This window comes from Pithys albifrons, chromosome 28 (assembly GCF_047495875.1).
Source record: "Pithys albifrons albifrons isolate INPA30051 chromosome 28, PitAlb_v1, whole genome shotgun sequence".
NCBI lineage: Eukaryota > Metazoa > Chordata > Aves > Passeriformes > Thamnophilidae > Pithys > Pithys albifrons.
Genome location: NC_092485.1, coordinates 541,357 through 566,236, shown reverse-complemented (window position 1 = coordinate 566,236; position 24,880 = coordinate 541,357). Strand labels below are relative to the sequence as shown.

The 24,880-nt window shown below is 61.4% G+C and overlaps 1 protein-coding gene across 2 annotated transcripts in view; it reads right to left on the bottom strand.

Moving 5' to 3' along the window:
* AHCYL1 (adenosylhomocysteinase like 1) overlaps positions 1-12,260 on the bottom strand; it is a 50,795-nt gene extending 38,535 nt beyond the window's left edge. The window contains exon 1 of one of the 2 annotated variants that reach the window (XM_071578453.1): positions 11,665-12,260. In XM_071578453.1, the coding sequence (XP_071434554.1) occupies positions 11,665-11,769 (105 nt within the window). In that variant the 5' untranslated portion in view covers positions 11,770-12,260. The remainder of the gene's footprint in view (positions 1-11,664) is intronic. The other variant, XM_071578452.1, reaches the window with a different exon arrangement.
* Between the last annotated feature and the right edge of the window lie 12,620 nt (positions 12,261-24,880).

Genomic DNA, 24,880 nt, shown 5'->3' with positions numbered 1-24,880 from the left:
GTGCTGAGGCCCTGGACTGGATTTCCCAGAGGATGCCCCATCCTGGGAGTGTCCAAGGCCAGGCTGGATGGGGTTTGGAGGCCCCTGGTCTGCTGGAATGTGTCCCTGCCCATGGGATGGGGTGGGATTGGAAGGGCTGTAAGGCCCCTTCCCACCAAAGCAATCCATGATTCCAGGACTGGGTTAAATCAAGCACTTCCAGCAGCTTGTGGGGCAATCCAAGGACTGGCAGCTGCAGAGCTGGAATCCCATGGAAATGTGTTTGTGTGTCAGAGCTGAGAGGGAAGCAGCTCTAATTAGCACCGATTTTTAAACTAATTAGAAAACTCCTCCAGAAGCAGAGCTGTGGGAGAGCACAGGAACACTGGGAAGAGCTGCCAGGGGGCTCCCTCAGCAGCACCCCAAGGGCTGGTTGGCCACCAACACCCCAGAATGCCACCCCCAAACCCTCCTCCACACTCCTGGAGCAGATCCTGTGGTTTGGGGCAGAAATTGCTCTGCCTGTGCCTCACCTGCCTCCTTTTCTCCCCCTGGAACTGCCTTTCAAATCCCAGCATTCCAAAACCTCTTTTGGTCTTTCAAGACACCAAAAGAGCAAATCCCACCTGGAAGAGGGTCCTGGTAGTGTCAGTCACCCTTAGCAGATGCTCCATCCCTAATGGAAACACCAGGCAGGATCAGCATGGAAACAGGAGCAGCCTGTTCTGGAAAAGTGGGAATTTATCCCCCCTCTGCCCTGATCCTAAAGGCCCATCATGGTGTTATCCCCACTAGAGCTGCCCATTCCTCATTTACTCTCTTTTCAGCCCTGGAAATCACTTGGAATTTTATGCCTCTTGTTGGAGGCAAAGCAGGAGAAACCTGAGGTTGTTCCCTCCTCAGGAGTCCATGGAATCACCACCAGGATGGACAAACCTCCTGGACATTGGGAGCAAAGCCAAGCCCTCCCTGCAAACAGGGCTGATTCCATGGAGCCTCCTCTTTTAAATGAGGAAAAGAGGGATAAAAATTACATCCCTTGGGGATGTTGAGCTGGGAGAATATTTGGAGAAGGGGCTGGTTAATGCAGGAGATGTTGTGCTGCCTGTAAGAGGCTCCAAGGTCAACAGGGACCAGCCAGATGTTCCCACTCCCAAACATGCCCAGGTTGGATGCAAAACTCTCCCCCCACAGTGCAGGAATGTGTGAAATTCAGGACTCCCTGATGGGAGGCAAAAGGAGGAGGGACAGAAAGCAGCAGGCACAGGTTGAACCTCAGCCCGGGCCAGCTGGAAGGAGGGAACCAAAACAAGAATTTCAGGAAGGCAGAGCCCTCCAGGACCCTCCTTTTCCAGAAGCAAAAGGCTGGAAGGAATCACTCCCTCAGCCCATGCCTTGGAGATGAAACAGGATCCCAAAATCCCCCACCCCAATCCCAGTTCCTGTATCCAGGCTCCCAAACCCCCACCCCAATCCCAGCTCCCAAATCCAGGCTCCCAAACCCCCCACCCCAATCCCAGTTCCTGCATCCAGGCTCCCAAATCCCAGCTCCCAAATCCCCCACCCCAATCCCAGCTCCCAAATCCAGGCTCCCAAACCCCCACCCCAATCCCAGCTCCCAAATCCAGGCTCCCAGAGCCCCCCACCCCAATCCCAGCTCCCAAATCCAGGCTCCCAAATCCCAGCTCCTCTATCCAGGCTCCCAAATCTCAGCTCCCAAATCCAGGCTCCCAGCGCACCCATCCCAATCCCAGCTCCTTCATCCAGGCTCCCAGAGTCCCCCATCCCAATCCCAGTTCCCAAATCCAAGCTCCCAAACCCCAGTTCCTACATCCAGGCTCCCAGAGCACCCACCCCAATCCCAGCTCCCAAATCCAGGCTCCCAAATCCCCCACCCCAATCCCAGCTCCCAAATCCAGACTCCCAGAGCACCCACCCCAATCCCAGCTCCCAAATTCAGGCTCCCAAACCCCCCACCCCAATCCCAGCTCCCAAATTCAGGCTCCCAAACTCCCACCCCAACCACAGCTCCCGAATCCAGGCTCCCAAATCCCAGCTCCTGCAACCAGGCTCCCAAATCCCAGCTCCCAAAGACCCCCATCCCAATCCCAGTTCCCAAATCCAAGCTCCCAAACCCCAGCTCCCAAATCCAGGCTCCCAAATCCCAGCTCCTGCATCCAGGCTCCCAAAGCCCCCACCCCAATCCCAGCTCCTGCAACCAGGCTCCCAAACCTCCCACCCCAATCCCAGCTCCTGCAACCAGGCTCCCAAACCTCCCATCCCAATCCCAGCTCCTGCAACCAGGCTCCCAGAGCCCCCCATTCCAATCCCAGCTCCTACATCCAGGCTCCCAGAGCCCCCACTCCAATCCCAGCTCCTAAATCCAGGCTCCCAGAGCCCCCCCATATCCCAATCCCAGTTCCCAAATCCAAGCTCCCAAATCCCAGCTCCTGCATCCAGGCTCCCAGAGCCCCCCCATATCCCAATCCCAGCTCCCAATCCGGGCAGGAATGGGTGCTGCCTGTCCGAAGGGGCAGCCAAGGGGAAGCTGCTCCCACCCCCAGGGCTCAGCCCAGTTCCAAGGGAGGCTGTTTGGGACATCGTGTCCTCGGCCACCTCCACCTCTGTCCCTTGGCTGTCCCCAGCCTGGAGCAAACAGATTGTGCAGCAGCAATAAGCTCGTTACCAAGGCCACCGTATTGATCCCGAAGGGTAATTAAAATTCACAGTCCAGGCAGCCCAACTCCACAGAGGCAGCTTCCCAAAGGCAGGGAGAGCTGCCACATTCTGCTTTCTCAGGGCCACAGAGCCCAAAAAACACCCCAAATTCTGCCCTGGGAGGGTGGGCAGGCCCTGGCACAGGTTGGGCAGAGAAGCTGTGGCTGCTCCAGCACTGGAAGTGTCCAAGGGGAGGTTGGACAGGGCTTGGAGCAACCTGGGACAGTGGGAGGTGTCCCTGCCCATGGCAGGGGTGGGACTGGAGGAGTTTTAAGATCCCTTCCAACCCAAAGCATTCCCAAATCATGGCAGCTTTCACCCTGGAAGCCCCAGAGCACTCATTCCCAAGGGTTTACCCCAGCAGGGAGGCCTATGGAGATGATGGGGCAGAGACAGACAGTGCAGAGCAGATTCCAGCATTGCCAAGGGTGGCCAAACTCTGGAATTAGCAAGTCCCCTGTGAAGAGGCTCCACAGACCCTGCTGAGATGTCACCAGGATGCTCCTCCTTGGTGGGACACCCTGACCCTCCTCCCAGCCCCTCATTGATGGCTTCACAGAGGGTCTCACTCTGGGAAAAGTTTGGGCACAAAGTCCTTCCCACTGTAGGTCCCTGAGGCCACCAGTAGGTGCTGGGACATTCACCTGGAATGCCACCACCCCGTGCTGAGTGAAGGTGAGCCAGAGGCCCCAGATAAGCAGCTCTGATCAAAGGGCTCAGCAGGAAACACAAGGAGCCCTTTGCAAAGGCCACCAAACTCCTGGTGATAAAACCCACAGCAAATCCCTCTGTGAGTGCTGAAATCCCACCCCTTCCCTGCTCCAGCAGCTGGGATGAGGCACTCACCAACCCCTCAGGGGAGTGGCATGGACAGAGAATCCTCACCTGCCAAGGATCAGCTCCAACCTGACCATGAAAACCTGATTTCCAGAGCAAAAAAATCCCAGTTTCAACCTCCAGCAGGGAGCACAGGAACTCACCCCAAGGTTTGCACGGGCTGGGAGCTGCTCAGGTCCCACAGAATGTGTTGTGGTGGGCTGGGCCCCAGCACGGGGCAGACCTTGCCCAAAATGCCAGGCCAAGGGAAACACCAGACTCCTGCCAGCAGCACATCCCTGTGCTCCAGACCCAGCAGCTCCCCTGGGAAGGGACTCCCAGGATGGGGGGTCTCCACACCCCACCATCCAGAGGTGACAAGACATGGGGAGAATGAATATCCAGCTGCTGCCTGAACTCCAAAGGGCAGGCGTGGAGTGGGAACCCAGACTCCCTCAGGGATGCAGGAAGAGGAGGGGGAAGCAAAAGACACAGGTCCCAGAACATTCTGAAGGTGGTTTGTGCCCATCAGACCCCCAAAACCTCCTTTCATCCTGCTCTTGGGTTCAATGATTCAAAGAAGCCTCTTCTGGTCTTGCAGCAGTGCTGGGACACCTGGACAAGCCTGTCCTCTGGCCACCCAGGAGACCCCCCAAAACACTTGGGAAGGACCCATAACAGCTTATCACAGAAAAAAAAAAAGGATTCTGTCATTTAACACAGCATCAGGAATGGCTGCTCCCAACCCCAGGAATCTCCTCCACTCCAAACACCCTCCTGCTCTGCCCTGGGGCAGGGGATGATCAGCTCCTCCTGGACCTTCTAACACAGCAATGTGTTCATCCCTCAGGCTTTTCCTGCACCCCAGGGAAGGTCAGACCCATCCCAGTTATCCACAGGGAGGAGGATGAGCCATTCAACTCATCCCAACCCAGGCACCTCGTTGTGAGAAGGAAAAACTGTAGTGATGGAGCAAAGAAGCCAAAGAAGTGAAGAGCTGGGCAGGGATCAAGGAGAGCTGAGTGTGTGGAGCCTGTGGAACAGCCAGGACAGGAGGTGGTGGCCACGACCCCAGACAGGCCCACAAAGGCACAGAGGATTTATGGGCAAACAGACTAAGAGTGGAATTAAAGGGCGAGGAAAAACGAGAGACCCTTGGAGCTGTCAGGACAAACAGGGACAGTCCTGTCCCCAGACAGACCCAGGGAAGGTGGTTTGCCATCCCTGGGCTGGCAGAGCTGCAGGGACCAGAGAGGAGTCAGGATGGAGCAGACCCAGGGAAGGTGGTTTGCCATCCCTGGGCTGGCAGAGCTGCAGGGACCAGAGAGGAGTGAGGATGGAGCAGACAGACCCAGGGAAGGTGGTTTGCCATCCCTGGGCTGGCAGAGCTGCAGGGACTAGAGAGAAGTCAGGATGGAGCAGACAGACCCAGGGAAGGTGGTTTGCCATCCCTGGGCTGGCAGAGCTGCAGGGACCAGAGAGGAGTCAGGATGGAGCAGACAGACCCAGGGAAGGTGGTTTGCCATCCCTGGGCTGGCAGAGCTGCAGGGACCAGAGAGGAGTCAGGATGGAGCAGACAGACCCAGGGAAGGTGGTTTGCCATCCCTGGGCTGGCAGAGCTGCAGGGACCAGAGAGGAGTCAGGATGGAGCAGACAGACCCAGGGAAGGTGGTTTGCCATCCCTGGGCTGGCAGAGCTGCAGGGACCAGAGAGGAGTCAGGATGGAGCAGACCCAGGGAAGGTGGTTTGCCATCCCTGGGCTGGCAGAGCTGCAGGGACCAGAGAGAAGTCAGGATGGAGCAGACAGACCCAGGGAAGGTGGTTTGCCATCCCTGGGCTGGCAGAGCTGCAGGGACTAGAGAGAAGTCAGGATGGAGCAGACCCAGGGAAGGTGGTTTGCCATCCCTGGGCTGGCAGAACTGCAGGGACCGGAGGGGAGTGAGGATGGAGCAGACCCAGGGAAGGTGGTTTGCCATCCCTGGGCTGGCAGAACTGCAGGGACCAGAGGGGAGTGGGGATGGAGCAGACCCAGGGAAGGTGGTTTGCCATCCCTGGGCTGGCAGAGCTGCAGGGACCGGAGGGGAGTGGGGATGGAGCAGAACAGACAGGCACAGATCTTTGGGAAGGGGCTGGGAAGCAGCAAGGTCGGTGTCTCCTGCAATGCCGGTGCAGAGAGGACACCCAGCCCTCCCCAGGGGCCCCATCCCCCCCTTCCCAGCCTTTCCCTGCTCCGTCTCTGCCACCCCCACGCCAGGCAGTGCCCGGCTGGCTGTCACCGCAGAGCTGCAGTGCTGTGCATTAGCATTCCCTGCCACTGCCTCCCCGTGGGATCCCTCTGGAGCAGCGCGGCATCCGCAGGGGCACCGCGCCCCCAGACACCCCCCGACCCACCTCCCCACATCACAGCCCAGCCCACAGCCCAGCAAGGCTGCAGGACCCACAGTGCCCGTGTGCCTGTGGGCACCCGGGGGTGTGGGACCCTGGCAGGGATCCCTTGGGATACGGGAGCGGCAGGGGAGGGGACAGGGACAGTGCCCGTGTGTCTGTGGGCACCCGGGGGTGTGGGAGCCCGGCAGGGATCCCTTGGGATACGGGAGCGGCAGGGGAGGGGACAGGGACAGCCCAGCAATGCTGCAGCACCCACAGTGCCCCTGTGTCTGTGGGCACCCGGGGGTGTGGGGGTCCGGCAGGAATCCCTTGGGATATGGGCACGGCAGGGGAGGGGACAGGGACAGCCCAGGGATGCTGCAGGACCCACAGTGCCCCTGTGTCTGTGGACACTCAGGGGTGTGGGAGCCCGGCAGGGATCCCATGGCAGGGGAGGGGACAGGGACAGGGACAGTGCCTGTGTGTCTGTGGGCACCCGGGGGTGTGGGGGCTCGGCAGGGATCCCATGGCAGGGGAGGGGACAGGGACAGTGCCTGTGTGTCTGTGGGCACCCGGGGGTGTGGGGGCTCGGCAGGGATCCCATGGCAGGGGAGGGGACAGGGATACCCCAGCAATGCTGCAGCACCCACAGTGCCCGTGTCTGTGGGCACCCGGGTGTGTGGGGGCTCGGTAGGGATCCCTTGGGATACGGGAGCGGCAGGGGAGGGGACAGGGACAGCACCAAACCCCTCCCAGCCCTGCTACAACCACGTCCTGCCCGCCGCAGGGCACCCCCAGCTCGGCTCAGCCAGGAATTTAAGGCTCCACTGGCGTGTTTTGGGAAAGGAACTGCTGCCAAGGGCACCTGCAGCCTCCAGGGAGCAGAGGAGCAGATGCCCGGACACAGCAGCGATGGCACACCTGGAAGAGCACGGCCTGCCCTTGAGCTGTGCCATCACCCACCCCACATCAGCCCCATCCAGCCCCACGGCTCAGCATCCCCGACCTGCCCCACGGCTCAGCATCCCCATCCAGCCCCACGGCTCAGCATCCCCGACCTGCCCCACGGCTCAGCATCCCCATTCAGCCCCACGGCTCAGCATCCCCATCCAGCCCCACGGCTCAGCATTCCCATCCAGCCCCACGGCTCAGCATCCCCATCCAGCCCCACGGCTCAGCATCCCCGACCTGCCCCACGGCTCAGCATCCCCATTCAGCCCCACGGCTCAGCATCCCCATCCAGCCCCACGGCTCAGCATTCCCATCCAGCCCCACGGCTCACCATCCCCATCCAGCCCCACGGCTCACCATTCCCATCCAGCCCCACGGCTCAGCATTCCCATCCAGCCCCACGGCTCACCATCCCCATCCAGCCCCACGGCTCAGCCTCCCCATCCAGCCCCACGGCTCAGCATACCCAGCCTGCCCCACGGCTCAGCATCCCCATCCTGCCCCACGGCTCAGCATCCCCGACCTGCCCCACGGCTCAGCATCCCCATCCAGCCCCACGGCTCAGCATCCCCGACCTGCCCCACGGCTCAGCATCCCCATCCAGCCCCACGGCTCAGCATCCCCATCCAGCCCCACGGCTCAGCATCCCCGACCTGCCCCACGGCTCAGCATCCCCATCCAGCCCCACGGCTCAGCATCCCCGACCTGCCCCACGGCTCAGCCTCCCCATCCTGCCCCACGGCTCAGCATCCCCATCCAGCCCCACGGCTCAGCATCCCCGACCTGCCCCACGGCTCAGCATCCCCATCCTGCCCCACGGCTCAGCCTCCCCATCCAGCCCCACGGCTCAGCATCCCCAGCCTGCCCCACGGCTCAGCATCCCCGACCTGCCCCATGGCTCAGCATCTCCATCCAGCCCCACGGCTCAGCATTCCGACCTGCCCCACGGCTCAGCATCCCCATCCAGCCCCACGGCTCAGCATCCCCATCCAGCCCCACGGCTCAGCATCCCCATCCTGCCCCACGGCTCAGCATCCCCGACCTGCCCCACGGCTCAGCATCCCCGACCTGCCCCACGGCTCAGCATCCCCATCCTGCCCCACGGCTCAGCATCCCCGACCTACCCCACGGCTCAGCATCCCCATCCAGCCCCACGGCTCAGCATCCCCGACCTGCCCCACGGCTCAGCATTCCCGACCTGCCCCACGGCTCAGCATCCCCATCCTGCCCCACGGCTCAGCATCCCCATCCTGCCCCACGGCTCAGCATCCCCGACCTGCCCCACGGCTCAGCCTCCCCATCCAGCCCCACGGCTCAGCATCCCCATCCAGCCCCACGGCTCAGCATCCCCATCCAGCCCCACGGCTCAGCATCCCCGACCTGCCCCACGGCTCAGCATCCCCGACCTGCCCCACGGCTCAGCATCCCCATCCAGCCCCACGGCTCAGCATCCCCATCCAGCCCCACGGCTCAGCATCCCCATCCTGCCCCACGGCTCAGCCTCCCCATTCAGCCCCACGGCTCAGCATCCCCGACCTGCCCCACGGCTCAGCCTCCCCATCCTGCCCCACGGCTCAGCCTCCCCATCCTGCCCCACGGCTCAGCCTCCCCATCCAGCCCCACGGCTCAGCATACCTGACCTGCCCCAGCAGCACATCTGGAGAAGGTGCAAAGCTCAGCACTGATCACCCCTGCCCTGCCTGTAAAACACCAAAGATCCGCCTCACTCAGGGCAAACTGAGGTTGTTTTGCTGACAGCCCAACTCTCGGGAACTGCAGGGAAAAGGCAGCTCTGGCAGAGCCAGGCAAGCCCAGCTTTTGGGGAGAACCCCCCTGTCTCTCCCTTCACCTCCACTTCACCAGCTCCTGCCTCAACCTGGAGCTGAGCAGATTTAATCTCTTAATCTCTTACCTCCTGCTGTTTCACTTTTTCACCTCAAACAAGTCCCTGGCAGGGCAGACAGCGATGTCAGCGATCCCTGGGCTGGATCCCAACAAGGAGACACCGACCTCTCCACAGCACCCACTGCAAGGTGCTCCCCCAGCTCCCAGATGGGTGTGGGTGAGCTCAAACTGGCACTTTCCCTGAGCTCCAGCACAGGTCAAGACTCCTCAGAAAAGCCTTTCACACGGAGCCTGCCCCCAGCTTGGCCACATTCCCACCCTCCCATCTCCAAACGCCTCACGAACAGCACACTGAGCCCAAAATCCCGGGAGGGAGCAGCTCCACCACGGGAGATCATCGCCCTCCACCAGCCTCTGCTCACACCGGGAGCTCCTGGGCGGCACAAAACTCACTTTTCCTGGAATCAGAAAAGAGCTTTAATGGCTTAATTGCGATCCTCGTCCTGGGGCAGCAGAGCTGGGGGCACTCAGCTTATCTCAGGAGGGCAATTCTCCCTGCCCTGGCCTTTCATCCTCCAGCCAACGCCTCTGCCATTCCCAGCTATTCGCAGGAATTAGCCAGGCAAGGAAAACAGTGGCCCGGAGCGGTTTGTTCGCCAGCTCAGCCCTCTCTGCCTGTCGATGTTATCAGCCTCAAATGTCTCGTGTCGCTCTGGGCACCTTCGGTGTCCTCAACCCAGCCGGGCAGCGCTGCCGAGTCCAGAGGGGCTCCTCACCCCGCACAACCCGGCAAACCCAGGGCATACAACATCTCCTGCCCCGAGAAACCACAAGGATGTTGGATCGGTTCCTTTTCACCTATTCTGGCCCACGGATGCTCTGGGAGGAGCAGTTTCCTCTGACAAAAATGATGGTCATGAAAAGGTAGAAACAACCCCTGAGCAGGAGCTGTGCTGGGCTGGAAGGGGCAGACACCAACTCCACATTCCTCTGCTCCTTCCTCCAGGCTACATCCACAGGAGTCTCCAGCTCCTTGGGTGAGGAGATGCCTCCAACCCAGCCGAGCCGGGCCGGTGATCCCTGATCCCATCCCTGATACTCTGGGATGAGCAGTTTCCTCTGACAAAGATGATGGTTATGAAAAGGTAAAAACAACCCCTGAGCAGGAGCTGGGCTGGGCTGGAAGGGGCAGACACCAACTCCACATTCCTCTGCTCCTTCCTCCAGGCTACGTCCACAGCCCGGATAAACAGGAGTGTCCAACTCCCTGGGTGAGGAGGTGCCTCCAACCCAGCCCTGATCCCACCCGGGGCAGGCAGGAGAGACTCCCGCAGAGAAGGAGGATGTTCCCATTCCCTGCGACTGCTCTGCCTTCGCTTCCACCACTCGCAGGCGGCTGTTGGAGCCCCGAGGGGAACACGATGTTCGGCACGGGCTGCGCGGATCGGGACACGGCTCTGCCTCCCGGGAGGGACCGGGAATGGAGCCCCGAGCCCGGAGCGCGGGGCGGGAGGAGCTCCCCCTCCCCAGAGTGGGGTTAGAGGGGTCCTGCCCCCCTGGTGCCAGCGCTGCCCCATCCTCAGCGGCATCTGCACCCCGCGGGGCTGCGGGAGCGGCACCCGGAGATCTCAAGGATGGAGGGGACGGGGTGACCCGGGAGCGCTCGGCACCAGCAGCGACCCCCAGTGAGCTCCCACCCAAACCTCCAACACACTCCACACCCCCGGCCCAAAATAAATCCAACACCCCCAATTCCCGCGGCTGCCCTTCCCAGTGACCCACAGCCTGGGGGCTCGTCGCGTTTAATGGGTGCCCTGCTCAGTCCCTGCTATCCCCCCCAGGGTCCCACACAGGGACCCCCGACCCTTCCCGGGCTCACCCTGTCCCCAGGCACCCCTATGGCACAGCCAAGCCCTCCTCTGCCCCTCCAGACCAGTCCCTTGCCCAGCCGGGTCAGGGCTGTCCCCCAGTACAGACCCCTCTCCCCCCAGTACCCAGCCCCTCCCCTCCCCTCCCAAACTGGGCCAGCAGCCCCGGTGGGCACCTCTGCCCCCCCTGCTCGTACCTGCTGCCCCTAGACCAGGCCAGGCCCCCCTCACTGGCACCACAGCCCCCCTTATTGGCACCACAGCCCCCCTAAGTGGCACCAGAGCCCAGTCACTGGCACCAGAGCCCCCCTCATTGGCACCACAGTCCCCCTGACTGGCACCAGAGCCCCCTCACTGGCACCAGGGCCTCCCTAATTGGCAACAGAGCCCCCTCACTGGCACCAGGGCCCCCCAATTGGCAACAGAGCCCCCCTCACTGGCACCAGGGCCCCCCTAACTGGCAACAGAGCCCCCCTCACTGGCACCAGGGCCCCCCTAACTGGCAACAGAGCCCCCCTCACTGGCACCAGGGCCCCCCTAACTGGCAACAGAGCCCCCCTCACTGGTACCAGAGCCCCCCTAATTGGCAACAGAGCCCCCTCACTGGCACCAGGGCCCCCCAAATTGGCAACAGAGCCCCCCTCACTGGCACCAGGGCCCCCCTAACTGGCAACAGAGCCACCTCACTGGTACCAGAGCCCCCCTAATTGGCAACAGAGCCCCCCTCACTGGCACGAGAGCCCCATCAATGGCACGAGAGTCCCCCTCGCTGCCAACAGTCCCCAGCCCCTCCACTCAATGGGGACAGTCCCCTCTTCCCAGTCACCCCAAACTGGACCAGCTCCGGCTTTCCCAGCACAAAGCCCGGCCCGTGGGGCTGCTCTGCCCAGCACCAGCTCAGGTTCCTCCCTCCAGCCAGGGACTGACCCCAAATCGGGGGCTGTTCCCCCAAACCAGGAGCTGTTCCCCCTCCACTCCCAACCCGGGGACTGCTCTTCCCCCCCAACCAGGGGCTGTTCTTCCCCCCCATCCAGGGGCTGTTCTTCCCCCCCATCCAGGGGCTGTTCTTCCCCCCCATCCAGGGGCTGCTCCCCCGAACCGGGGGCTGCTCCCCCTCTACCTTCTTGGGCGCCTTGGTGACGGTGGCCATGAAGGAATATTTCTCGGCGTCCTCCACCTCCTTGGCCTGTTTCTCCTCGCCGCCGGCGGGCTCCGGCACCGACATCGTGCTGCGGCTCAGGGGGAGGAGGGCCGGGTGGTCGGGGCCGCGCTGAGCGGGGCTGGTGCCGTGCCCCGGGCTGTGTCCTCGGCCGGGTTGTCCCCTCAGGCCGGACTGTCCTCTCAGGCCGGGCTGTCCCCGCGGGTTGTGTCCTCAGGCCGGGGTGTCCCCTCAGGCCAGTCCGTCAGGCTTGGCTGTCCCCCCGGGCTGTCCCCCCAGGACGGTCTGTTCCCTCAGGCCGTGTCCCCCCGGACTGTCCCCTCAGGCCGGGCTGTCCCCTCAGGCCGGTCCCCCAGGCCAGTCCGTCCCCTCAGGCCGGGTTCTCAGGCCGGGCTGTCCCCTCGGGCCGGTCCCCAGCCGTGTCCGTAGGCTGGTCTCTCAGACCTGTCTGGCCCCTCAAGCCGGTTCCCCCGCTCCGTCCCTCAGGCCGGTCCCTCAGGCCGGTCCCCCAGGCCGGTCCCTCAGCCCGCTCCGTCCCCCAGGCCGGTCCCCCCGCTCCGTCCCCCGGGCCGGTCCCTCAGTCCGGTCCCCCCGCTCCGTCCCCCAGGCCGGTCCCCAGGCCGGTCCCTCAGCCCGCTCCGTCCCTCAGGCCGGTCCCTCAGCCCGCTCCGTGCCCCAGGCCGGTCCCCAGGCCGGTCCCTCAGCCCGCTCCGTCCCCCAGGCCGGTCCCTCAGCCCGCTCCGTCCCCCAGGCCGGTCCCCAGGCCGGTCCCTCAGCCCGCTCCGTCCCCCAGGCCGGTCCCTCAGCCCGCTCCGTCCCCCAGGCCGGTCCCTCAGCCCGCTCCGCCCCCCAGGCCGGTCCCCAGGCCGGTCCCTCAGCCCGCTCCGTCCCCCAGGCCGGTCCCCAGGCCGGTCCCTCAGCCCGCTCCGTGCCCCAGGCCGGTCCCCAGGCCGGTCCCTCAGCCCGCTCCGTCCCTCGGTCCCTCTGCCCCGCGCGGGGGATGCGGCGCGACTGCGGCCGGCGCGCCAGGGGCGGGGCCGCCTGACGTCATCGCGCGCTGACGTCACCGCGCACCCGCCGGGCAGATGAGGCCGCGCCGGCGGGAGGGAAGGGCGGGCCGTGGGGCGCCCCCTGGCGGAGAAGAGAGGGCAGGGCGTGGCCATTGAAGGGGCGGGGCCAGTGGGGCGTGGCCACCAGGCGTTGCCATAGTAGCGGCCGAGGGGCGGGGTCAAAGGCTAAGCGTATCCAAGGGGCCGTGGTCAAGGGGCGTGGCCATAAAGGGTTGCCATGGTAACGGTTGTGGGGCGTGGTCAAAGGACAAGCGTATCCAAGGGGTCGTGGTCAAGGGGCGTGGCCATAATGAGTAGCCATGGTAACGGTTGTGGGGCGTGGTCAAAGGACAAGCGTATCCAAGGGGCCGTGGTCAATGGGCGTGGCCATGATGGGTTCCCATGGTAACGACAATGGGGCGTGGTCAAACGAGGGGCGTGGTCATGGGCGTGGCCAGGGACTGACAGAGGCATCACTCCCAATTAAATTGCTGTGACGTCATCAATGCCGAGCTTCACTAATGAAGATCCGGGAAGGGCCCAGCCCCACACCCTGCCCAGCCCCACACACTGCCCAGCCCCACACACTGTGCCCTGCCCCACACCCTGCCCAGCCCCACACACTGTGCCCAGCCCCACACACTGTGCCCAGCCCCACACACTGCCCAGCGCCACACACTGCCCAGCCCCACACACTGTGCCCAGCCCCACACCCTGCCCAGCCCCACACCCTGCCCAGCCCCACACATTGCCCAGCCCCACACATTGCCCAGCCCCACACCCTGCCCAGCCCCACACACTGTGCCCAGCCCCACACACTGCCCAGCGCCACACACTGCCCAGCCCCACACACTGTGCCCAGCCCCACACCCTGCCCAGCCCCACACCCTGCCCAGCCCCACACACTGCCCAGCCCCACACCCTGCCCAGCCCCACACTGTGCCCAGCCCCACACACTGTGCCCAGCCCCACACATTGCCCAGCCCCACACACTGCCCAGCCCCACATATTGCCCAGCCCCACACCCTGCCCAGCCCCACACTGTGCCCAGCCCCACACATTGCCCAGCCCCACACATTGTGCCCAGCCCCACACATTGCCCAGCCCCACACCCTGCCCAGCCCCACACACTGTGCCCAGCCCCACACATTGCCCAGCCCCACACATTGTGCCCAGCCCCACACACTGTGCCCAGCCCCACACATTGTGCCCAGCCCCACACACTGTGCCCAGCCCCACACATTGCCCAGCCCCACACATTGTGCCCAGCCCCACACACTGTGCCCAGCCCCACACATTGTGCCCAGCCCCACACACTGTGCCCAGCCCCACACATTGCCCAGCCCCACACCGTGCCCAGCCCCACACCCTGCCCAGCCCCACACATTGCCCAGCCCCACACACTGTGCCCAGCCCCACACACTGCCCAGCCCCACACCCTGCCCAGCCCCACACACTGTGCCCAGCCCCACACACTGCCCAGCCCCACACTGTGCCCAGCCCCACACTGTGCCCAGCCCCACACACTGCCCAGCCCCACACATTGCCCAGCCCCACACCGTGCCCAGCCCCACACCCTGCCCAGCCCCACACATTGCCCAGCCCCACACACTGTGCCCAGCCCCACACACTGTGCCCAGTCCCACACATTGTGCCCAGCCCCACACATTGTCCAACCCCACACATTGCCCAGCCCCACACCCTGCCCAGCCCCACACACTGCCCAGCCCCACACATTGTGCCCAGCCCCACACACTGTGCCCAGCCCCACACACTGTGCCCAGTCCCACACATTGTGCCCAGCCCCACACATTGTCCAACCCCACACATTGCCCAGCCCCACACCCTGCCCAGCCCCACACACTGCCCAGCCCCACACATTGTGCCCAGCCCAACACACTGCCCAGCCCCACACCCTGCCCAGCCCCACACACTGCCCAGCCCCACACACTGTGCCCAGCCCCACACATTGCCCAGCCCAACACCCTGCCCAGCCCCACACCCTGCCCAGCCCCACACTGTGCCCAGCCCCACACATTGCCCAGCCCCACACTGTGCCCAGCCCCACACCCTGCCCAGCCCCACACCCTGTGCCCAGCCCCACACCCTGCCCAGCCCCACACCCTGTGCCCAGCCCCACACCCTGCCCAGCCCCACACACTGCCCAGCCCCACACATTGCCCAGCCCCACACCCTGCCCAGCCCCACACATTGCCCAGCCCCACACCCTGCCCAGCCCCACACACTGTGCCCAGCCCCACACACTGTGCCCAGCCCCACACATTGTGCCCAGCCCCACACATTGTGCCCAGCCCCACACCCTGCCCAGCCCCACACATTGTGCCCAGCCCCACACACTGTGCCCAGCCCCACACACTGCCCAGCCCCACACACTGTGCCCAGCCCCACACATTGTGCCCAGCCCCACACCCTGTACCCAGCCCCACACCCTGCCCAGCCCCACACATTGCCCAGCCCCACACCCTGCCCAGCCCCACACACTGTGCCCAGCCCCACACACTGTGCCCAGCCCCACACATTGCCCAGCCCCACACACTGTGCCCAGCCCCACACCCTGCCCAGCCCCACACACTGTGCCCAGCCCCACACATTGCTCAGCCCCACACCCTGTGCCCAGCCCCACACATTGCAGAGCCCCACACATTGTGCCCAGCCCCACACCCTGCCCAGCCCCACACATTGTCCAACCCCACACCCTGCCCAGCCCCACACACTGCCCAGCCCCACACCCTGCCCAGCCCCACACATTGTGCCCAGCCCCACACCCTGCCCAGCCCCACACACTGTGCCCAGCCCCACACACTGTGCCCAGCCCCACACATTGTCCAACCCCACACCCTGCCCAGCCCCACACACTGTGCCCAGCCCCACACCCTGCCCAGCCCCACACATTGCCCACCCGCACACACTGTGCCCAGCCCCACACATTGCCCAGCCCCACACATTGCCCAGCCCCACACCCTGCCCAGCCCCACACATTGTGCCCAGCCCCACACACTGTGCCCAGCCCCACACCCTGCCCAGCCCCACACATTGTCCAACCCCACACATTGCCCAGCCCCACACACTGCCCAGCCCCACACCGTGCCCAGCCCCACACACTGTGCCCAGCCCCACACCCTGCCCAGCCCCACACACTGTGCCCAGCCCCACACCCTGCCCAGCCCCACACATTGTCCAACCCCACACATTGCCCAGCCCCACACACTGCCCAGCCCCACACCCTGCCCAGCCCCACACACTGTGCCCAGCCCCACACACTGCCCAGCCCCACACACTGTGCCCAGCCCCACACACTGCCCAGCCCCACACCCTGCCCAGCCCCACACACTGTGCCCAGCCCCACACCCTGCCCAGCCCCACACACTGTGCCCAGCCCCACACCCTGCCCAGCCCCACACATTGCCCAGCCCCACACACTGTGCCCAGCCTCACACACTGCCCTGCCCCACACACTGCCCTGCCCCACACACTGTGCCCAGCCCCACACCCTGCCCAGCCCCACACACTGTGCCCAGCCCCACACCCTGCCCAGCCCCACACATTGCCCAGCCCCACACACTGCCCAGCCCCACACACTGTGCCCAGCCCCACACACTGCCCTGCCCCACACACTGTGCCCAGCCCCACACCCTGCCCAGCCCCACACACTGTGCCCAGCCCCACACCCTGCCCAGCCCCACACATTGCCCAGCCCCACACACTGCCCAGCCCCACACATTGTGCCCAGCCCCACACCCTGTGCCCAGCCCCAGACCCTGCCCAGCCCCACACATTGTGCCCAGCCCCACACACTGTGCCCAGCCCCACACATTGCCCAACCCCACACACTGTGCCCAGCCCCACACACTGTGCCCAGCCCCACACATTGCCCAGCCCCACACACTGCCCAGCCCCACGCACTGTGCCCAGCCCCACACCCTGCCCAGCCCCACACACTGCCCAGCCCCACACATTGCCCAGCCCCACACATTGCCCAGCCCCACACACTGCCCAGCCCCACACACTGTGCCCAGCCCCACACCCTGCCCAGCCCCACACATTGTGCCCAGCCCCACACACTGCCCAGCCCCACACCCTGCCCAGCCCCACACATTGCCCAGCCCCACACACTGCCCAGCCCCACACACTGTGCCCAGTCCCACACACTGTGCCCAGCCCCACACATTGCCCAGCCCCACACACTGTGCCCAGCCCCACACATTGTGCCCAGCCCCACACCCTGTGCCCAGCCCCAGACCCTGCCCAACCCCACACCCTGTGCCCAGCCCCACACACTGCCCAGCCCCACACAACGTGCCCAGCCCCACACACTGTGCCCAGCCCCACACACTGTGCCCAGCCCCACACCCTGCCCAGCCCCACACACTGTGCCCAGCCCCACACACATTGCCCAGCCCCACACACTGCCCAGCCCCACACCCTGCCCAGCCCCTCCTGCCCCTCTGCTCTGGGGGTCCCCTCCTGCCTCCCTGTCCAGGTTCCCCCCGCAGGGGGGTCCCCACTGACCTCTTTATTCCATGGGGACGGGACCCCCCACCCGGGGCCCTCCTGCCCCATGGACGGTGGTCCCCAACCCTGTCGGGTCCCCAAACAGGCTCTGAGGACCCCCTTGTGCCCCAGTCCCGGGACAGGGACCCCCCTCCGCTGCCCCCGGGGCGCCCCGACCCCGACCCCTCACCCCGCTGGGTGGTCCCAGCCCCCTTTCCCAGGGGCATTCCCTGAAGGACGAGCAGGACAAACATCAGCACTTGGGTTAAAACCCCAGGGGGAAGTTCGGATCAGGGGTTGGAACCAAAATCACTCTGTCTGGCCACAAAACGGCCTCTGGTCACCAAAATCCTGCAGCGACTCCTTGGCCAAAACCCCGTCCCGGACCCGCCGTGCCCCTCGAGCCGCAGCCTCGAACCCTTCCGGGCACTTCTGCCCCGTCAGCAGCTCTGCGGTGCCCGCGGCCGGGATGGGGGGGCTGCCAGGGTGGGCACTGCCCTCTTGGCGCGCTTCGGGGGGGTCTCAAAGCATTGGGGGGGGGGGGGGCTCGGATCATTTGGGGGGGTCTCAAATCATATGGGATGATCTTAAAGCATTTGGGGGGGTCTCAAATCACTTGGGGAGGGTCTCAAATAATTTGGGAGGGTCTCAAAGCATTTGTGGGGGTCTCAAATCACTTGGGGAGGATCTCAAAGCATTTGGGGGGGTCTCAAATCACTTGGGGAGGGTTTCAAATAATTTGGGAGGGTCTCAAAGCATTGGGGGGGCTCGGATCATTTGGGGGGGTCTCAAATCATTTGGGATCATCTCAAAGCATTTGGGAGGGTCTCAAATCATTGGGGGGGGTCTTAAAGCATTTGGGGGGTCTCAAAGCATTTGGGGAGGGTCTCAAAGCTTTTGGGGGGGGGCTCTCAAAGCATTTGGGGGGTTCTCAAATCATTTTGGAGGGTCTCAAAGCGTTTGGGATGAACTCAAAGCATTTGGAGGGGTCTCAAATCAGTTGGGGAGGGTCTCAAAGCATTTGGGGGGGTCTCGAATCATATGGGATGATCTTAAAGCATTTGGGGGGGTCTCAAATCACTTGGGGAGGATCTCAAAGCATTTGGGGGTGTCTCAAATCATTTTAGGGGGTCTCAAACCAGTTGGGAGGGTCTCAAAGCATTGGGGCGGGCTCGGATCATTTGGGGGGGTCTCAAATCATTTGGGATCATCTCAAAGCATTTGGGGGGGTCTCAAATCACTTGGGGATGGTCTCACATAATTTGGGAGGGTCTCAAAGCATTTGGGGGGGTCTCAAATAATTTGGGAGGGTCTCAAAGCATTTGGGGGGTCTCAAAGCACTTGGGAGGGTCTCAAAGCATTTGGGGGGTTTCAAATCATTTGGGATCATCTCAAAGCATTTGGGGGGGTCTCAAAGCATTTTGGGGGGGTCTCAAAGCATTTGGGAGGGTCTCAAAGGATTTGGGGGTGTCTCAAATCAGTTGGGATGGTATCAAAGCATTTGGGGGGGGTCTCAAATCATTTGGGATCATCTCAAAGCATTTGGGGGGGTCTCAAAGCATTTGGGATCATCTCAAAGCATTTGGGGGGGTCTCAAAGCACTTGGGAAAGTCTCAAAGCATTTGGGGAGGGTCTCAAATCGTTTAGGGGGTGTTTCAAATCATTTGGGGATGGTCTCAAAGCGTTTGGGGGGTCTCAAATAATTTGGGGGGTCTCAAAGCACTTGGGGAGGGTCTCAAAGCATTTGGGGGAGTCTCAAATCATTTGGGGAGGGTCTTAAAGCATTTGGGGGAGTCTAAAAGTATTTGAGGGGTCTCAAAGCATTCGGGGAGGGTCTCAAATAATTTGGGAGGGTCTCAAATCATTTGGGAGAGTCTCAAAGCATTTGGGGGGTCTCAAAGGATTTGGGGAGGGCTCGAATTGTTTGGGGGGTTCTCAAAGCATTTGGGATGAACTCAAAGCGTTTGGGGAGGGTCTCAAATAATTTGGGGGGTCTCAAATCATTTGGGGGTCTCAAATAATTTGGGAGGCTCTCAAAGCATTTGGGGGGGTCTAAAAGTATTTGGAGGGGTCTCAAATCAGTTGGGGGGGTCTCAAAGCTTTTGGGGGGGTCTCAAATCATTTTAGGGGGTCTCAAATCAGTTGGGAGGGTCTCAAAGCATTTGGGGGGTCTCAAAGCATTGGGGGGGGCTCGGATCATTTGGGGGGGTCTCAAATCATTTGGGATCATCTCAAAGCATTTGGGGGGGTCTCAAATCGTTTAGGGGGTGTTTCAAATCATTTGGGGGGTCTCAAAGCATTTGGGGGCTCTCAAATAATTTGGGAGGGTCTCAAAGCATTTGGGGGGGTCTAAAAGTATTTGGAGGGGTCTCAAATCAGTTGGGGGGGGTCTCAAAGCATTTGGGGAGGGTCTCAAAACATTTGGGGGCTCTCAAAGCATTTGGGGAGGATCTCAAAGCATTTGGGGGTGTCTCAAATCATTTTAGGGGGTCTCAAATCAGTTGGGAGGGTCTCAAAGCATTTGGGGGGTCTCAAAGCACTTGGGAAGGTCTCAAAGCATTTGGGGGTCTCAAATCAGTTGGGAGGGTCTCAAAGCATTGGGGGGGGCTCGGATCATTTGGGGGGGTCTCAAATCATTTGGGGATGGTCTCAAATAATTTGGGAGGGTCTCAAAGCATTTGGGGGGGTCTCAAATCATTTTAGGGGATCTCAAATCAGTTGGGAGGGTCTCAAAGTATTTGGGGGGTCTCAAAGCACTTGGGAAGGTCTCAAATCATTTGGGGATGGTCTCAAATCATTTGGGGGGTCTCAAAGTATTTGGGAGGGTCTCAAATAATTTGGGAGGGTCTGAGAGCATTTTGGGAGGGTCTCAAATAATTTGGGAGGGTCTCAAATAATTTGGGAGGGTCTCAAAGCATTTGGGGAGGACCTCAAAGCATTTGGGGGTGTCTCAAATCATTTTAGGGGGTCTCAAAACATTTGGGGGCTCTCAAAGCATTTGGGGAGGATCTCAAAGCTTTTGGGGGGGGGCTCGAATCGTTTGGGGGGTTCTCAAATCATTTTGGAGGGTCTCAAAGCGTTTGGGATGAACTCAAAGCGTTTGGGATGAACTCAAAGCGTTTGGAGGGGTCTCAAATCAGTTGGGGGGTCTCAAAGCACTTGGGAAGGTCTCAAAGCATTGGGGAGGGTCTCGAATCATTTAGGGGTGTTTCAAATCAATTGGGGAGGGTCTCAAAGCATTTGGGGAGGATCTCAAAGCAATTGGGGAGGGTCTCAAATCATTTGTGGAAGGTCTCAAAGCATTTTGGGGGGGTCTCAAAGCATTTGTGGGGTCTCAAAGCATTTGTGGGGTCTCAAAGCATTTGGGGGGGTCTCGGTGCTTGGGAGGGTCTCAGGATGAGCCTGGGAGGTCCCAGCCCAGCTGCTGCCACGAGCACCAGGGATGTTGGGGAACCCCCGGGACCCCCGAGGTGGGCACTGGGGCAGGGTGACCCCGACCTGTGCCAGCCCTTGCTCAGGGCCCAGGAGCCTCTTGCTGATTCCTTTCCCCTCCACCACTCACCTTTTCCCCCAAATCCCCTTTTCTCACCCCAACAAAGCAGCTTTTCAAGGCACCAACACCCGTTTGGTGCCCCAGGAGGGTCCCCAGGGTGCCACCACCCCCCCTGTGCCACTCAGCCTACAAGGGTGGAGGGACAGGGAAACAACTCCATGTCCCCCCAGCTGTGGGATCCCCAATGTGGGAGGTTAGAGAAGGTTTTGCCCCCTAAATTGTAGGGAGTTGGGTTTGGGGGATGCCTGGGGCAGGGAATCACCTCTCTCTGCTTGGTGGCAGGGTGGGGAAAAGGCCACAAGTTGGGGACAAGATGGGCAGAAAGCCCCTCCTGGCCTGAACCCCAGGATGGGGAGAAGGAATTTAATTTTTTTCCCGAATTTTCCCATGTATGTTGACAGCAGCAAGAAAAATCCAGGATGAAGGATTGTGGAATGTAAATGCTGAGCTCTACCAATGCTTCAAGTTGCCATCATTCAGCTCCAGAGTTCACACCCTCCTCTCCTGGGCTGCCAAAATCCACCTGGAGTTGCCCAGAACATCCTGAAGCAGGGAAGGGGCTCTTTGCCCCAGCACCCCCAAATCTGGGCACTCTGCCCACCCCTAAGACCTCAAATACCCCCCCAAATCCAACCATAATGGCAGTGGCCTGGATCCAGAGGGATATTTATAGGATATTTATAGGTCCCACTTCCCTGGGAAGGGGATGTGGAGCTGGGAAAGCCCCGGCGGTCACTGCTGGGGAGAGGAAGAGCTGGGCTGAGTCAGCTCCACTCGAGGAATCCTGAATTGTCAGCAAACAGCTCAGCCCCAACACCCACAAAACACCCCTGGGTTCCATCCTGCCCTTCCCACCCCTGGGATGAGTCATGAGGAGGACACCCTGTACCCCCCAACCCGCTGGGAGGGGCTCAGGATGATGTGGAAGCCCCCAAATATCCCCCTGGACATGGAATCATAGAATGGATTGGGTTGGGAAAGACCTCCAAGATCATCAAGTCAACCCTTGATCCAACCCTACTGTGATCACCAGCCCAGGGCACGGAGTGCCCTGGGCTGGTGATCACAGTGGGGTTGGATCAAGACATGGTTGGATCAAGACATGATGATCCCAATGGGGTTGGATCAAGACATGGTTGGATCAAGACATGATGATCCCAGTGGGGTTGGATCAAGACATGGTTGGATCAAGACACGGTTGGATCAAGACATGATGATCCCAGTGGGGTTGGATCAAGACACGGTTGGATCAAGACATGATGATCCCAGTGGGGTTGGATCAAGACACGGTTGGATCAAGACATGATGATCCCAGTGGGGTTGGATCAAGACATGGTTGGATCAAGACATGATGATCCCAGTGGGGTTGGATCAAGACACGGTTGGATCAAGACATGATGATCCCAGTGGGGTTGGATCAAGACATGGTTGGATCAAGACGTGGTTGGATCAAGACGTGGTTGGATCAAGACATGATGATCCCAGTGGGGTTGGATCAAGACGTGGTGGATTCTCACTCAGTGTCACATCCATAGAATGGATTGGGTTGGAAAAGACCTCCAAGATCATCCAGTCCAACCCTTGGTCCAACTCCAGTCCCTTTACCAGATCATGGCACTCAGTGCCACGGCCAAGCTCAGCTGAAAAACCTCCAGGGATGGGGAATCCACCCCCTCTCTGGGCAGCCCATTCCAATCCCTGAGCACTCTCTCTGCAAAGAATTTCCTCCTGATCTCCAACTTCAGTTTCCCCTGGCAGAGCTTGAGCCCATCGTGCCCCCTTGTCCTATTGCTGAGTGTCTGGGGCCTTATAGAATCCCACAGACCCCCCATAGCCCCCCATAGATGCTCACACACCCCCTACAGAATCCCATAGACCCCCATACACCCCATAGATCCTCACACACCCCTAGAGAGCCCTATAGAATCCCATAGACCCCCCATAAACCCCCCAGAGATGCTCATAGACCCCCATACACCCCATAGACCCTCACACACCCCTATAGATCCCCTATAGACCTCCATAGACCCTCTATAGACCCCCCAGACCCCCTATAGACCCCCCAGAGACCCCACAGATCCTCACACCCCCTATAGATACCCCATAGAATCCTATAGACCCCCCATACACCCCCACAGACTCCCCATAGACCCCCCCATAGACCCCCCATAGATCTCCTATAGATGCTTGTAGACCCCCATGCACCCCACAGACCCTCACACACCCCTTATAGATCCCCCATAGACCCCCCATAGACCCCCTATAGACCCCTCCAAGACTCCCATAGACCCCACAGATCTCCACACCCCCTATACATACCCTATAGAATCCTATAGACCCCCCAAACACCCCCACAGACTCCCCATAGACCCCCCCATAGACCCCCCATAGATCTCCTATAGATGCTTGTAGACCCCCATGCACCCCATAGACCCTCACACACCCCTATAGATCCCCTATAGACCCCCATAGACCCCCCACAGACCCCCTATAGACTCCCAGAGATCCTCACACCCCCTACAGATACCCTATAGAACCCTATAGACCCCCCATACACCCCCACAGACTCCCCATTCACCCCACAGACTCCCCATTCACCCCACAGACCCTCACGCTCCCCCTATAGATCCCCTAGAGACCTCCCCATAGACCCTCTATAGACCCCCCTCAGACCCCCTATAGACCCCCCAGAGACCCCACAGATCCTCACACCCCCTATAGATACCCCACAGAATCTTATAGACCCCCCATATACCCTCACAGACTCCCCATAGACCCCCCATAGACCCCCTATAGACCTCCCATAGATCTCCTATAGATGCTCATAGACCCCCATGCACCCCATAGACCCTCACACACCCCTATAGATCCCCCATAGACCCCCTATAGAGCCCTCCAAGACTCCCATAGACCCCACAGATCCCCACACCCCCTATAGAATCCTATAGACCCCCCATACACCCCCACAGACTGCCCATAGACCCCCTATAGACCCCTCCAAGACTCCCATAGACCCCACAGATCCTCACACCCCCTATAGATACCCTATAGAACCCTATAGCCCCCCATACACCCTCACAGACTACCCGTAGAACCCCATAGGCCCCCATAGACCTCCACAGAACCCCATAGAACCCCTATAGACCCCTCCATAGACCCTCCACAGATCTCCTATAGATGCTCATAGACCCCCATGCACCCCATAGACCCTCACACACCCCCTGTAGATCCCCCATAGACCCCCTATAGACCCCTCCAAGACTCCCATAGACCCCACAGATCCTCACACCCCTTATAGATACCCTATAGAACCCTATAGACCCCCCATACACCCCCACAGACTCCCCATAGAACCCCATAGGCCCCCATAGACCTCCACAGAACCCCATAGAACCCCTATAGACCCCTCCATAGACCCCCCATAGATCTCCTATAGATGCTCATAGACCCCCATGCACCCCATAGACCCTCACACACCCCTATAGATCCCCTATAGACCCCCATGGGCCCCCCATAGAACCCCATAGATCCTATTGCTGAGTGCCTGGGAGAAGAGACCAACCCCCACCTGGCCAGAACTTCCCTTCAGGCAGTTCCAGACAGTGCTGAGGTCACCTCTGAGCCTCCTCTTCTCCAGGCTGAACACCCCCAGCTCCCTCAGCCTCTCCCCACAGGGCTTGTGCTCCAGTCCAGACATGCTGGATCCCTGCAGGGGGAGCGGCTTGTGGGGCTCCCCCGCTCCTGGAAAGAAGGAGAAGGAGCCAAAGGGGGCTGAGGGAGTGGAAGGAAATGCCTCTTCCAGAACTATTTCTCCAAGCAAAGTGGCTCCAGGAAGCTTTGCCTCAAGTGTGTTTTCTTTAAGCAGATGCTTGACACAGATTTTTTGGGGGGGACCCAGAGACAGATCCGTTTCCTGGAGCTCCCAGTGCTGGGGGCAGGAAGGATAAATCCATCCCATCCTTCTGCCCTCATTCCAATGGCCATGAACTCCCAGGGAATCAGGGCAGGGTGACACAATCCAGGACTTTGCCCCTCAGGGAGCCCAGGGTCGGGTCACAGCTCC